The following is a 16,130-nucleotide window of genomic DNA, read 5'->3' as shown; positions in this document are numbered from 1 at the left end:
TTGTAGATAACTTTCCGAGGTGCTGTGGCATTAACTACTCATTTAGATTTATTTATTTTTTTAATGCTACCCTTCCACAAAGTGTTCTGTACAGTTTATAAAAGTTATGAATCGGTTAAAGAAAGACACAAGAAAATAACATCAGGGTATGTATTAACAGGGACACGGGGGGCGCTGTGGGTTAAACTACAGAGCCTAGGACTTGCCAATCAGAAGGTCAGCGGTTCGAATCCCCGCGATGGGGGGGGGGAGCTCCCTGCTCCTGCCAACCTAGCAGTTCAAAAGCACATCAAAGTGCAAGTAGATAAATAGGTATCGCTCCGGCGGGAAGGTAAACGGTGTTTCCATGCGCTGCTCTGGTTCGCCAGAAGCGGCTTAGTCATGCTGGCCACATGACCCGGAAGCTGTATGCTGGCTCCCTCGGCCAATAAAGCGAGATGAGCGCCACAACCCCAGAGTCTGCCACAACTGGACCTAATGGTCAGGGGTCCCTTTACCTTTACCTTTATGTATTAACAACAATATCAGTGCAGCCAATAAAAGATCATAGGGAACTTCCTACTGAATCTCTATTCGTCCATCATGCTCAGTGTTGTCCACACAGACCGATAGAAGCTCTTCAGGGGGCCTCACCCAGCCCTACCTAGAGATGCTGGGAATTGAGCATGGGACGTTCTAAATACAAAGAAGATGCTCTACTGTTGAGCTACAGCCAATCATTAGGGGGGCGGAATAATTATTGTGAAATACCTAAGATGCATATAACTAAAAAAAAATCATTTTTTTTTTTTTTTTGCAAAATTAAAATAACTTTACCTGGTGCTGGAAAGACCACAGTGTCAGTATCAGGCAAAAGGCCTGCTCCTTAGTAACCACACATCTCATTTAGTGGAGGCATCTAGAGTACAACCTCTAATGAAGATCTTGAGGCATATGCAGAAAAAGGTGAACCTTCCAGTAGCATGGCCCCAAGCCATTTAGGAGATTAAAGAATAATATTAGCACCTTGAATTCAGCACAGAAATATATTGAAGCCATTGCAGATGTTAAAGTCCTGATGTGATAGTTAATATTCTCACTGCCCTATATTGGAACAGCTGACTTTCCAGACTGTTTCCACAGTTAGCCCCATGTATAACACATTGTAGTAATCCACCAGCCCCTTGTAAATCTGGATTACTTGCAACTATTTTTTTTTCCTGGCTGCTATTGCCAGGATCAAATATAAGAGAAACCAACATTTAAAATGTATTCAGAATAATTGGGGGGGGGGGAGGGGGTTGAATACTATTCTGTCCTGGCTTTGGCTTCCAAAATAGATGTATGAATTATTCACTCTTCATAACACTACGCTACAAGTCATTTTTCGTGGCTCTTTTCTATCATATTAACACTTCTCTGAGTGTTGAAGGCAAATCTGAATTTCCCTCACTTTGTGACAAGTGCTCTGATCGGACTAGTAGGCTTAAAGCTGGCAAACGTGTTCCAGCAGATATGAGACTGACAGGTGTTTAGGATGGAGCTGTCTGCATGGTGCAAGTTTAGCAGAAAGAATCGAGACTGCTGAGGCTAGCAGAACTGGGAAATACTCCAGGGATTAGATGGGGAGGTATGTTTTGGAAGGGGGAGTAACACATGCCCTGACTTCAATTTTCTTCATTTGTCATGCACTTGACACTAGCTTAAAACCATTCTCACTACAGCCTCAGGTAGCTGAAATGGATGGGTTCTCTGCATGGAGAGCTAGATCACATTCCTGATCTACAGGAATGCAGCATCCCCATTCCCAAATATTAGTGCTACCTCTAGTCAGCCTCAGCTGCTGCCCCCCACCCACCCACAACCTCTTGGATACCACTGAGCTTCTGTTCCTGCCTACCACCTCCGTGGTCTCTGATCCACCACACTATTAATTTAGAGCCAAAAAGCCCTGCTGATTTTACCATTAAGGGTCCCTGGAGCCCTTAAGCAAAAACATGTTGCCCTCTTTCAGTGATTAGGGATTAGTTGTATTCTGTAAAAGTCTTTACATTTTTGTTTCCTGAAGACATGAGAACTGCATTAGCATTGAAGCTGAGGAGGAAACGACAGAGAGGTTTTTAAGCCAAAGCTGTGCACGTTTTTGCACCAAGTAATCCAAATGTGGTTTTGGTGCCCGGAATAAATAGTGCAACTTACATAATGCATATTGCAACATTTGGATGTGGTTGTTTTTCATTATATAGTCTACTTCAAGGAATTTGCAGGGGGGCCCCTTCCCACGCCAATGAAAAATACAGAAGAAGGTAGATCTGGTGGGGAAATGGTGAAGCAGACTAGAGAATAGAGCCAAGGGAATGACAGAAGAATCCCTGTCCAGCCTTTCATCAAAACATGCCTGCACACATCCAAATCTTCCCCCACCCTAGCACCAAGTGTAACTGTACTCTTCGCTACCAAAAGGAAACAGCTTAGACAAACACGCCTCCCTTTTTATCCAAAGAGGCGCCACTTCATACATGCACTCTGTGATGTGGTGTCCGCAACGGATGCAAACCATATGGGCACTTCTCCACATGGTATGTCGTTTGTGTGAAGCGCTGCCCTTGTGATTCAAGCCAGTTTTAACCGCGCCAGCAAAGCCTTGGAGGTTGTGCAAGCTTTGTTGGCCAGAAACTATGTGTCCAAGGCTTTACACAAGGTTTGCCATGTGGCAGGGCACACATGGCTCACATCCTTGGTGGCCATCACACCACGGCCACACGCACATCCATATTAACCTCTACCTGGACTGGGCTTGCAGAAAGCAATCCATTCGCTGTATGTGTATGTATGTGGTGTGTTTATTTGCTGGAGGAGTTATATAAAGATCATCCATCTGCTTCCTTTTTTTAAAAAAATGAAGAGAATACAACATTCTATTATTAACAAAAAGCAAAAGCAGTCGTCTGTGTAAATTCTTGTTCTAATTGCTCAGGGAAAATAATGGAGATTGGAAAGTGATATTTCTATTATTGTACACGGGGATTTAGTGAGAGGCAGTGGCGAGCAATAAAATCTGTGTTGTAGTTTCCTGCTTCCAGCGTTTAGGGACATACCTGCTTTAAATAGTTCACTAGAACACTACAGATCACGCCTAGTGTTAAGCATGACTAATTTTATTAGCAGGAGTACTCTTGTGATTGAAGACTGACTTGTGATTGGCTCCAGCTAAAAATGAGTAGGCATATCAGAGGTGAGTGTGACAAATAGGGTTTTTTTAATATAAAAAAGATGAGAAAAGGAGGAAGGAGACATTGTGCAGAAGTCTCAGAGGGAGACATGAAATGAAGACCCTCAACAGGAGCTACTCTAATAAGACCTGGATGCAAAGGGCTGGCAAAGGAGAGTGCAGCCCTCAACCACTGGGACAGTAAGGGGAGGACAAAGGAAAATGGGAAGAGCACAGCCTGGAGGGCCTTGTAAGGTAAAATATCTGAAGGAAAAGGGAGAGAACCCTAGTGAAGGATTAAGGACAATTGCTGCAACATTGTCTGGGTCAGGGCTGCTTTTATATATGGAGTACCAATTAGTTGTGGACTTAGCTGATTTAGGCAGGAATGGGAAACCTTTGGTTCTCTGGATGTTGTTCAACTCCCATGAATCCTAGCCAACATAGCAAGTGGTCAGGGATGATAGGAGTTGGAGTCCTACAACATATGGATGTCCACCATTTCCCCATCCTTGAGCTAAGGATAGAATGGGGGGGGAGAGACTTCCAGTCCCAGCTCTAAGCTAGTGTTCAAGTGTGATGCTGCCCATTACTCCAAAGATAGTGACTCTTGTCCAGGTAGGGTGGCACTCCCACTATAGGAGGAATGTATGGGTTGCGCCTAGATCCTGCTTTGTCACTGGAGGCACAGTTGACCACAGTCGCATTGAATGCCTTCTACCAGATGCAGCTGGCATGCCAACTCCGATCCTTTCTGGATAGAGATAGCTGAGCCTCAGTCATCCATGTTTTGGTAACTTCCAGGTTAGACTTCGGTAATGTGTTATATGTGTGGCTGCCTTTGAAAAGAGTTTGGAAAGTACCATTAGTTCAAAATACAGCTGCTAGATTGCTAACTAGAACCAGATGCAATGGTCACAAAATGCCAGTGCTTCGTTAATTGCACTGGATCCTTGTCTTGTTCTGAGTTCAGTTAAGTTCTTAACTCCTAAAGCCCTTAATGGCTTAGGTCCAAGTTGCATGATGAATCTTATTCTTCTTTATCAGTCAAGGTCATTTTCGAAGGCCATCACTTTTGGATGGCCCTGCCATCACAGATTCAGTGGGCCCTGGTTGTAGAATTCTCTCTCCAGGGGAAAAAACAAAAACGTGCCTGGTACCTACTGGCATCATTTTTATTCTCCCAGGCATTTTAACTGGGTTTTATTTCGAGTGTTTGGTATTTATACTGTTCTGTAACCTGCTCTTTTAGCTTCTGTTCTTGTTTTTATTGTATACCTGTCATTCTTTTCTATGGTATTATTTTATTTCTGTTTTGATTATAATCTGCTCCTGGGAAGTTTCTTTGAACTGCATGGTATAAAGTAACTAAAATAAATAGGCAGGAATGCTAGTTTATTGCTGATCTTGAAAGTGGAGCTGCCTACATGGATGGGAGCTGCCAGTGCAGAGCACACTAAGCTGAGGACTAGGATGGTTGCTTTGGAGGATAAAGGGCAGGCTATGTCTGCAGGAAAGCTTTCCCCACTCACAGTGAACACTTTTGGAATGCACTCAAAATATGGGAAGCAGCCTTGGGAGAAAATGAAGGAAAGCACCATATGATATTCTAATTTTTTCATGTCCAGGTGGTTTTCATGCATTGGGTGGACTGTGCAAGGGTGGCAAGTAGGTCTTCTTGGATGCACTTAATAAACCAAAGAAAAATGTTCACTAAAACTTCCAGCAAGGCTTCAGAGCCATGCTTTTACAACATTCACTCTACACTTGTTTTAGTGTACACCCACAAAGGACAGTTTATGTTTGTTTACAAATGCAGTGTCCACTAAATAGTAAAACAGAGTACTTGTATTAACTACTGTTCACTCTGTATGTCCACATCCATTCTTAAGACTTTACTCCCAGCTTGTTAAGCATGGCAAGCTGCTTTGGTCAATTTTTTTTTAGGGGGACATTGCTTAAGGACTTGGTAGCTAACATAAGGCAAGCAAGCTTCTTCTTAATTCTCTTGGGTAAAGTTCTGCCCTTGGTAAGACTTGTCCTTGGTAAGGCAGTGCAGTAATTCTAGCTGCTTTGTTTTCCTGCTTGCATCTGTCTCACGTATCGATTGCTTGCTCACTCTCTCCAATTTCAGCAATATACTCTAATTCGCAGTTATGGAATTTTGTGCCGTATTCAGGAGTGGTGCTGCATCACTGAAGGTCACTGATTAGTGTGGTAGTTGTGCAAAGTCCCAATCAAGGCTTCCTGAGTGAGTTTCAACTCAGGGAAGTTGGAATGTATATGACAGAATGGAGGTAGGAAAGTCAAGAGCAAAAGCATTTTAAGCAACGGTGTTATGAACAAACAAAACACAGGGAATTGCTGTTATCATTGGATATAGAATTTAAAGCTACTTATAAAAGACAACTATTTTCTTAAAGCTTTTGTACCTCTTTCTTCAGCAAAAAAGAGGGGGTTCTATAAGAATTAGAAGTCATCCACATGGAGAATGATAAGCTGACTTTTAGTTGCTCTGCACAGATGTGGAAGGTGAAGCCTGTGGAGATATGTTATTCCACTATGCTCTTTGGAGAGTGAAGGGCTAGGATAGCATATACTCCATGTGGTGAAGAAGATCTCGGGTATATGGCAGTCCTACAGACCAACGGGCCAATGCCTGATTTGGTATTAAGGCACTTTTATGCTCCAGAGAAATTTGTGGGGATGACACTTATTCCAGGAATTTGATTAGATTATTCTGGGGTGCTCTCCATTTATAAATTCCACACTCTATGGCTCAGTGCCTAACAGGGCTTACTGATGGTCTCTTACCCAGGGCCCCTGAAAATCATAAAGCCAACTGTGCATTTATAATGGTGCTGTCACTTTTTCAGGGACAGTGTCATGCTACAAATCTGCAAGAAATGAAGTGGATCCATTAAAATTGGGGCGGGGAATCTCTGGTGCACAATCCAAGCATGGCCTGCCAGGCCTCCCCATGCAGCTGGTTGGTCTCTCTTGCAGCCCCACTCCTTCCAAAGCCCATTTCTCCTTCTTGGCTGCTTGTGTGAAACAGAGGACAGGGACAAGCTGGTGGTGCAGAAACAGACCATAATACTCATAGCAAAGGAAACGGAAGAGATGTGTATGAGAGGAGGGAGTGTGGGGATAAATGGATGTGAGTAAATGAGTTTGTGTGTGTGTGTGTGTTGGTGTAGAGATGTGTGAAGTGGGAGGATTGTGTAGATTAATTGGTGTGTGTAGTCTTGGCCCCATCCCCTTCTGGATTTGGCCCTGTCTATTGCTGGCCAAAAAAAGAGAAAATTTCCCCACTGAATCAATTTAAGGATACCTTTCTGGTGGAACCAGCAGAAATATAAGTAAATATTTTTGCTTTTTACCTTGAGAATGTGAATGATAACAGTGTATTCAGAAAAAAATACAAACTGCTGAAGCTTTGCCGAAGAGCAGAATACATAGAGATTTTCTCCAAATGGGTAGCAATGTTCAGAAATCCCAGTCAGGAAATAAGGCCACAAGTGACAGTGAGTTAGATTAAAACCATACATTCAAACTTCTTGCAGAAGTGAACCATTGTCCAGGGCCTACATCTGAAGAATGATGACGGGTTATACAGTGCCAGACTCTGTTTACAGGAGCTTAGATTGTTACCCGTGAGGTCAAACGGGATACAGTTTAATTTCTCAGCCAAGGAGCATGGGGTTTCCAGGGAAGCACTACTGAGGCTACTGCTGTATTTTTAAAAGTTGAGCAAAATTAAAGACATGTTGACAGGATACATCACAGGCAACTGAATTCAGCACACGCACAAATAAATCTATTTTATTTATTTTTATTAGATTTATATACCTCCCTTCATCACAAGATCTCAGGGCAATAGCTCAATTGTCTGAAACCAGAATCTGTAAACCAATGCCCTTCACTGGCATCATTATACCATAGACTTTTCCTCATCTTTTGCAGAAACTGGAGTTTTGGTCAACTGTTCTGGTCATCAGGGGCCATAAGGGGAAGAATGTATGTTGCAGTCACAGCTCTTGATAACTTATGGCCTTTCTCCATTACAGTGCATTTAAATAGTCAAGCTAAAGGCATCTTGAAAGCTTTCTCACCTCACAGAGCCCCACTCACCTCACAGAGTGTTTGTTGTGGGGGAGGAAGGGAAAGGAGAATGTTATCCGCTTTGAGACTCCTTAAAGGGAGTAAAAGGCGGGATATCATCCAATGGGGGTGTGGATATCAAATCCAAACTATTCTTCTTCTCTTCTTCTTTCTCTCAAAAATTATCCCATGAGTACTCTGAGAATCCTAAGCTGTCAGTTGCTTCAGAATACCCATCTCATTCATTGTTGTAATTTATTTTAAATCATTGTGGTAGCAAAGATGAATCCCCATATTCAGTGATAACCCAAATTCAGCCAAAGCTCTTTCTTTACATCTAGCTTCACATTTCTATGGCTGTTTGGAAGACTGGTTGTGTGCCCAGCCACAGAGTCCACTCTCCTGGTGCGTCTAACTGCTGAGTGGGAAAATGAATGGATACAACAACCACCTGGGATTTAAACGGCCACAACTTTATTGATTTCAGATGTAGGAAGCTTTGGCATAGGCATTGGGCGTGTATCCCTCTCAGCCCCGCACCCCCTTGCTCGGGAACTGAGGCAAGACAGGGTCAATTCGGGGGTGGATCCATCGCAAAACGCAGGTTTACGCAACAGGCCCCCAAACGCTGTGGGAAGCTCTATGGCCCGCTAGCCCTACACACTTTGCTCTTTGGACAGAGACTTCCCTCTAGACCCGTCTAACGGGGTACGCCACCCTAGGGAACAGGGGGTGGATGAGTCACCACTTCACCACACCCCGATTGGATGAAAGACTATAGGATTCCGCCCAAGGCCTAAACTGCCAAAGTTGTGCTATGGGAAAAATGAAACCTGCCGAGCAGGGGAAATTGCTTCCCAGCTCCGAATACAGCAACCACCAAAAGATCACAGCAAAGCTCAGCTAGCTGAAAAGAAATGGTTAGAGCAGTAATCAACTATTAATGAAGGGAGGGGAAGGGTGGGCGACGATCATGGCCAACTGGATGCTGTGCTGAGTGGTCAGCCAGGCTAAGTAGATGGCCATCCCTCCCCGGGCCGCTGCCGATTGGCTCATTAGGTGGGAACCTGTGAGCTTCTGCAGTGGCAGAGGGGACAGGGAAACAATCTAAAATGGTGCTGCATGTCGAGGGGAGAGAGGAGGTGCCGCGTTGGGCCACAACCGCCACTCACCTGCAAGACGGTAAGCGGCCATTACAATCGTATAAAGCACAGGGTTTATTACAGCAGTGTGGAAGAAAGCATGGCAAAAATACATACAGTGGTGCCTCGCAAGACGAAATTAATCCGTTCCGCGAGTCTCTTCGTCGTGCGGTTTTTTCGTCTTGCGAAGCACGGCTGTTAGTGGCTTAGCGGCTATTAACGGCTTAGCGGCTATTAACGGCTTAGCGGCTTTAAGAAAAAGGAAACAAACTCGCAAGAACTTGCAAGACGTTTCGTCTTGCAAAGCAAGCCCATAGGGAAATTTGTCTTGCGGAACGACTCAAAAAACGCAAAACCCTTTCATCTAGCGAGTTTTTCGTCTTGCGAGGCATTCGTCTTGCGGGGCACCACTGTAGATGTTTTAAGGTGAAATGCCACAAATTGGTCATTGTAAAATGACAATACTATTCAGATGTCCCATTTATGCTGCTGTGTTTATATCTCTATGGGATAAGTGTGTTGTGTAAAAGCACAAAAATCCTGTAATTCACACAAGTGCTCTCCCAAATGCACATTTTCAGTTCCATTTTACTTTTCAGATTGGAGTCACTTATTTTTTGAAGTTCCTGTCTTTGAGCTAGTTGCTACTTCAACTTGCCTTTCCCCCACTCCCTTTGAATGAAGAAAGATATGTTGTTAGGATGCTATTAACATGCTAGTTTTGTCTTTCAGGGTCATTAGCCGAGCACAAGGGCTGAAGCTGGTGGTGGAAACCCTGATGTCATCCCTAAAACCCATTGGAAACATTGTTGTCATCTGCTGTGCTTTCTTCATCATTTTTGGCATCTTGGGAGTCCAGGTAGGCTTTGCACAGGATTCACTGAAAGTAGAATAGACTAGATGGTCCATGTGCTCAAATTCGCTGCATGGAATTGGAGACTTTCCTATACACAGACTCTCACAACCATATATGCCTCTGGAAAGGTGCAAGATTCAACAGGTGCTGATAGAACAAATAATAAGTCCATATGTTTCATAGCTGCTTCACAAATTACTTTTTTCTAGAAATGCAGTCAAAATACTTGATTTTAGCTGCAAAACCGTTTTGTACCTTTTTTGTAGGAAATGTACACTTTTTGTGCATTCCGCTGTGAGTTTCATTAAGCAAAAGTGTGTTTTCAGCATCACGGTAGCACATTTGGAGGGAGGGGGCTGGTAGTCTATAATGGACGGTTGTTACCCTTTTCAGAGCCTGAGGGCTTGCATTCCCTTCTGCGCAACCTTCCAGGGGCCCACATGCCAATGGGCAGAGACAAAGTGTGCAGAACAATACATGTGAATTTTGCCTCTTGTCTAGTCTGTGTCCTCCATCCAGCCAAAAGGCATAGTCAGAGTCCAAGGGTTCATTCTAGACAGGCAGAAACACTCCATGATGAGACTGGTGACGGGGGGTGCATGGGTTGGGGGGAACCCCAAGGTCCAAACAGAGCCCACATTTGGTCCCTGGGCCTGAGGTTCTGTTTCCCTGGCCTGTAAGCTCCCTGTTGCATGTACATGTGTGGTAAGCTCTCCAAGATACATTTAGCAGCTTTAATGTAGTATTGCAAGTGATTTGTTTCTTAATCAATTGCACAGTTTATAATGGCTTAGTAATATCCAGTGGTCCCATTTGTTCTCTTCATATTTTATTTATAGAGCTATGCCTTGATGTATAGGTTGGAATTTGTATTAATCACTATAACTATAAAATGTCTCATTATTTTTTTGGAAGTCATCCTGAGCATTTACCTAAAGTTTTATCTCTCCAGTCTCCCGCTTTCCAGATACCGAAATCTGATTTAGTAATCTTGTTTTGATCTCTTCCCTAATGTGCTGGTTGCAATGCCCCATATTTGCTTGCTGCAGTTCCCAATATTTGCTTCAACTGCTGTAGAGTAGGCACTAGTAACTAACCTGTCATGGAGACAGAGGTGATGAAATATAATAATGGAAAGTACAGGGTGTAGCTTGATCCCCTAGTCCCTAAGCCTTTCAGAAAATGCTGTGTTGGGGGAAATCATGAATTTTTGGTTTGCATCCAGTGTTGTGCTTTTCAACACTTCTACCCCCCAAGTATAGTACTCTTAGGTTAAAAAAAAAACAGATTAAATGTCACCACCTATGAAATATATGGGTTTGCATTGATCTCTATTGTTTGGCTTGCTCAAACAGAGCCCTAAACGCTTGGCATCTCTTTTCGAGTTCAAATAAAGAGGTGATGTTTAAAGAGTCCAGTGGGAAACGAACCTTGCCATAGGGAAGCACAGCATGATAATGCCAATAACTTTTGTCACTCAATAAAATAGTGCAAATGTCTCAACCTAGCCTGATGCAGGCTGCTGCACTGACATCCATCATAGTAGCTGTCACGTTCTGCCGCTTCCTGTTTGCCATTGAGAAAGCGACAATATTAATCATCTGGGTTTCGATACCTTTCACCCTGCTGGTAATTGTATCTGACGCTGTTGAAGTCAATGCCTCGGGGTCACCAGATTCACAATACAGTGTGATGCCCGTGCTTCAAGGGCTGTGTGCACCACAGAATATCGACCAGTGTAACTGCACAAGCAGGAGAAGCTGCACCTTTCAAAATTCTTCTGTCACTTTAAGAGATGTGAAACACCTGTCCCTTATTAAATCTGGCAGTCCTAGACAGAGTGAGTGAGATCTCACAGAAAATGTTGGACTCCTTTGGGAGGAAGGGCAGGATACAGATTTAATGAATAAATGTAATGATGGGAGGCCTTTCCTTCATTCTACTTACAGGCAGAGGTATAGAATCAACTGGGGTCTAGAAAAGGAGCTGATTTCTTTATCCATGTATATGATTTAACTAGCAAAGGTCTGTGCAAAAGTCCTCCCTCTAGTAGTCTGAATAATGTCTTTGTCTGATCAAATGCATGTGTAGACCCAAGGTGATTTCAGGAGCATGAAAGGGCATAACTGTGAAGTCAGCAGGGTAAATGGACCCTGGTACTGGATAAAAGCAAGCAAATACTGTCTTGTAACCTAAATAATAATCCAAGGTAGGAAATGTATTTCCAAGCAGCTATTCAGAAGTTGTCAGAACTGTGAGGAAATGATAGCCAGGGCCGGATTTAGCAGTAGACATACACAGACACCAGGGTTGTGCCTTGCAAAAGAAGGTACAGTTGTGGCATTCTGTTTGGTGGGGAGGCAGATTGACAGGAGACCAACTCTAGCCACCTCCATCTCCTGAAAACATGCTCAGCACAATTACATTATAGTGCTACTTGGATATTTATAGGGCCCCGACTGCTGGATGATCCCAGGTAATTATGTACAGCATGCATTGGAAAGGCGAAATTTCTTTCCAGTTAGGAGCAGCCACTCATGTGGAAGCTTCCAATTACACATGGCTCTTAATCTTCACTGGATTGGGGGCAATTGTTTATGAGTTTGTGTATACTACAGGCTTCCTGTACATTGGGGCCGAACTGCAGTGAGTCACATCTGTAGCAAAAATTAGCCTTGGGCATGACTCATGGAAATATGGGAGAGAAATATTTATAATAAACAAATAAAAAGTGTGGGTACCACTGGCAGTTATTTGCAGCATTGTTTGCACCATCCAGGTTGTTCGGGTTGTATAGTCCCTGTCAAAGAGAGTAAGATATTCTTGCTAAAACTGGACGTGGTACAATATTTTGTGTATGGGCAGAAATCATGAGTTAGTCCACCATCAACCAAGTACCCTTGAAGAAGAAGATTTGGTGGCTTGTTCCTTCCAAGTCCATCAAGCCAACTCTTAAAAATCATTCTAAATAATCAGCTTTTTCCTCTATCAGTTCCTAAAACTTTGAATGTTATTGTGGAGACATTTTCACTTGTATCCTGATGACTTCTTCTTGCGGCATGCAGTGGTCAGTGATGACCGTTAAGTAACTCTAGACCCTGGACTTCACAGTCTTATAAGGCACTGGTCATATGTATTAATTTAGTTGTGAAGGACACAGTTGACATTTCTCTTCTCACCATGGCAATTCCATGCTTTGTAACTGCTTTTCCATTGCTAATATGCTAGAGCAAAGTCAAAGAAAAACCTTTTTGCTAGCCCTGGTAAAAGAAATACTCTGAACTTGTGCAGTTTTGCATTTTTATGGTACCATCATGGCTACAGAAATAAAATGGGGTTTGCTTTTGCTGCTTCATGCTAAACACATTTACTTGGGGGAAAGCATCGTTTCTTCTAGAAAAGGATAATATATCTTTAAGGAATGAGTAATAAAATGAACATCTGTAACCAAGTACATGCTTGACTTGCCACCTCCTAACTATAAAATATTTTGTTAAAAATAAGAAGGAAGGATGCTGCAGTGACTAGCATCAGCCCTGGTGTTCCCTGGCATGTCCATGCCAGCACAGATGCAGATGTCAGGCCTGTTTGGAGCTGGCTCCATTATCTGCTGCTCCCTGGGTGGTGATTTGGGGGCCTTTTTGTTGGTTTTTATTTAAATGTCCCAGCTTTTAATTATTCAGAAGGCAGCTCACAAATAGAAGGAAAACCAATTAAATCAATTAAAACAGCAGCATAAAACCGCAAATAAAAATAAATAAAAACAGCAGGACCAAAGCACCATTTACTAAAGCATTGGGGGCCTGGTGCCAGACCTCAGGGCTTAAATGGGGCAGGTAAGACCTGTCCCTGATGACCACATGCCAAGTGTCTGAAGTTGGGGGCACCCAGACAAAAGCCTCCAGACATATCTCAGTGACCGGGCATTGTAAAGTCACATTTGCTAATTATTTTGCCATCTCTTGGTTTTCACAGTTGTTCAAAGGGAAGTTTTTTGTCTGCCAAGGGGAAGACACAAGGAACATTACCAACAGGTCGGACTGTGCAGAAGCCAGCTACAAATGGGTCCGGCACAAGTATAATTTTGATAATCTCGGCCAGGTATTAATGGAATGGTAATCTGCTTCTTTGCTCCTTTATTTCCCTGATTCTAAGTGTTCTTGCCGATTTTGCAGCTCCCGTGGCAAATGACACATTTCCTAGACGCAAAATGTGCACTTAAAATCCCCCATTTTAGCGTTCGTAAGTCTGCACAAGTTCCTTTCTGAATTAAGACAAGGGCTCACACCTTCTTGGCCCATTACACATCATACTACATATGTCTATCAAAAAGCCTCATACTAGAAAATTTGACACCCTGTACTCAGCACAACCTAATGCTTGCCTAAGTGATACACTCCAAATGTTTCTGGACTATAACTCACGTTATAGTCAATATGGTCAATAGTAAGCAGTTGATTCCCAACAGCATATGAAGGGCACCAAATTGGCTGCTAACATCTCTATTCATTTACAGGGTCCACTGGAAATCATCCATACTTTAGCAGTGTGGCAGGAACTAATTAGAAGTGAGTGAGGGAAGCCTGTAGGGTGAAAATGGAGCTGGCTGTCTCTATTTTTTGAATTAACCCTCATTGTTGGACCAGTGTCTGACACTGATAGGTTTTCGCAGGCGGTAGATGTTCGGCATCAAAGCACATTATTTTTATCAGCAAGGTAGAATAACAAGCTAAAATGCAAGTTTAAACTTGAGCAGGTAGGAGACCAGAGTAGAAGATGGGCACCTGAAAGGAATTGTTTTCTTCCGGCCTAAATGTAATGCTGTGTTTCCTCTTGCCTTTCTAGGCCTTAATGTCTCTGTTTGTTTTGGCCTCCAAAGATGGGTGGGTGGACATCATGTATGATGGATTGGATGCTGTGGGAGTGGATCAGCAGGTACGTGGTTCGACATTAAGTTAATAGAAGAGATAGTTTTGTAAAAAACAGAAAACTGTAAGGGGTACAGCTCCTCCCCGTATCTCACAATCTTCATGGACAAAGGATGTTCCAATCTTACTTTGCACAGCCTTGTCCCCAGTACCCTCCTAGGTTGTAATTTTAATGGCTTTCTTCTCTGCCTTGTAGCCAGTCATGAACTACAACCCTTGGATGCTCCTCTACTTCATCTCCTTCCTGCTGATTGTTGCCTTCTTTGTCCTCAACATGTTTGTGGGAGTTGTGGTGGAGAATTTCCATAAGTGTCGTCAGCATCAGGAAGAAGAAGAAGCCAAGAGACGAGAGGAGAAGAGACTCAAGCGGCTGGAGAAAAAGAGAAGGAGTAAGGAGAAACAGATGGCTGGTCGGTAGTCTTTCCTCATCTTTCTGAGTCCTGCTTGACCTTTGACAGTCTTCCCGTAACTCCCTGCCTAGCACCTGAGGCTCAGATTCCTTTCAAAAGCATGTCCAGCTATGAAATTTGCATGAAGGATATAGTTCTGGCATAGGCTAAATAACGAGCCGCAGAAACATAGCAATGGCTGCATGATTCGCAACTACTTTATACGCTAGGTGATTTTTTAAAAAGAATAATTTTAAATGTATTTTTTTTATTGCACAAGCTTAGCATTACCCAAATAGTGTCAAATGCAAAAACCAACAGTTCCAGAACAGGCCAAGAATCTTAGGCGTGTCTAGCACTGTTGCTGAAAATTAGCTTCACTATTTGGTTTATTACAGCCTTGTAATGTCACAGTGAAATCACTTTTGTCAATTTCTGAGCCAGTTTTACATATCGATTGATGAAACTGCTTCGTGCATTCAAGGATGTAATAATAAAAAGCAGCCTGGTTTTTGAAATGCTTGAAAATATAGTGTATTTGCTTGAGAAATACAGATTTTTTTTCTTATAATGATGAAGGAAATAACCAGACAGAAATTAGACAAATTAAGTAGATCCACTGGCACACAACCTCGTTGGACCACTTAGAATAATTTTTTAAAATCCTTTTGTAACCATAGTAGATGTGTCTATAAAAATCTGAGAAACTTGACATACATATTGTCTTTTTTATCTCAGTTCTGTTTGATTGAAAAACAGGAAATTACATTCAGGTCAGAGGTCACAGGTCAGAGGTACTCTCCTCCATCTTGCATGCCTTCTATTCTGCTTGGATTTTTTTCCCCAAATGCCCCTGCGTTCATTCATGGTATCACTCTTGTTACTTCCATCTTTAAGTGTTCTTATGGCTTTCCCCCAACCCATTATCCTTTCCACATTTATTTCATCCCTTTCAGACTGACACCAGTAAATCTGTAGGAATCTCTCTTTGTTGTTGTTTTTGTTGTTGTTGTTGTTGTTGTTTAATGGTTACTAAAAAAAAAAAAGGTGCAATTCCCTGTATGGCTGTTTTATAGGTATAACAAGATAGGACCATGATTTGTGTTGTGTGTTGCTGTTTTTTGAGCATTAATTGTATGAAATCAATATCTAGATACTTAAGGACATTCACAACTAAGAGAATTATATTTTAACATTATTTACTTGAGGGTAAGGATTCCAGATCAGAAGATCTGAAACGAATAAATCATGATGAAACTGTGGTTTATTAATGAATTTTGTGACACTCTTCAGAAATAAGAGAGCTCCATGATGAGCTACAAGGTTGTGGTGTTCACAAGTGACCTTTCAATGTATTTCAGAACTGACATGATTTTTTCCAAGACAATGACTATTTCGGTTTATAGCTCAAGGAACATACAATCATGTTATAGGAAGGACTGCCCATGTATTGGGGTTCCTGTTCTCTTTTTAGCCAAAGTTCATGGGATTTCGTACACATGAAACATCCCATGATGCATA

General features: G+C 42.5%; 1 protein-coding gene across 13 annotated transcripts in view; it reads left to right on the top strand.

The window, feature by feature from the left end:
* CACNA1G (calcium voltage-gated channel subunit alpha1 G) overlaps positions 1 to 16,130 on the top strand; it is a 335,700-nt gene that overhangs the window by 268,259 nt on the left and 51,311 nt on the right. For 9 of the 13 annotated variants that reach the window (XM_082211010.1, XM_082211008.1, XM_082211006.1 and 6 more), the window contains 4 exons: positions 9,169 to 9,295; positions 13,268 to 13,393; positions 14,138 to 14,227; positions 14,417 to 14,630. In XM_082211010.1, coding sequence (XP_082067136.1) covers positions 9,169 to 9,295; positions 13,268 to 13,393; positions 14,138 to 14,227; positions 14,417 to 14,630 — 557 coding nt within the window. The remainder of the gene's footprint in view (positions 1 to 9,168; positions 9,296 to 13,267; positions 13,394 to 14,137; positions 14,228 to 14,416; positions 14,631 to 16,130) is intronic. The other 4 variants (XM_082211012.1, XM_082211015.1, XM_082211014.1 and 1 more) reach the window with 1 other exon arrangement.

Source organism: Podarcis vaucheri (assembly GCF_965113315.1).
Source record: "Podarcis vaucheri genome assembly, chromosome: 2".
In the NCBI taxonomy this organism is placed as follows: domain Eukaryota; kingdom Metazoa; phylum Chordata; class Lepidosauria; order Squamata; family Lacertidae; genus Podarcis; species Podarcis vaucheri.
The sequence above is the reverse complement of the archived record's forward strand: the minus strand, read 5'-3'. Positions and strand labels throughout refer to the sequence as shown.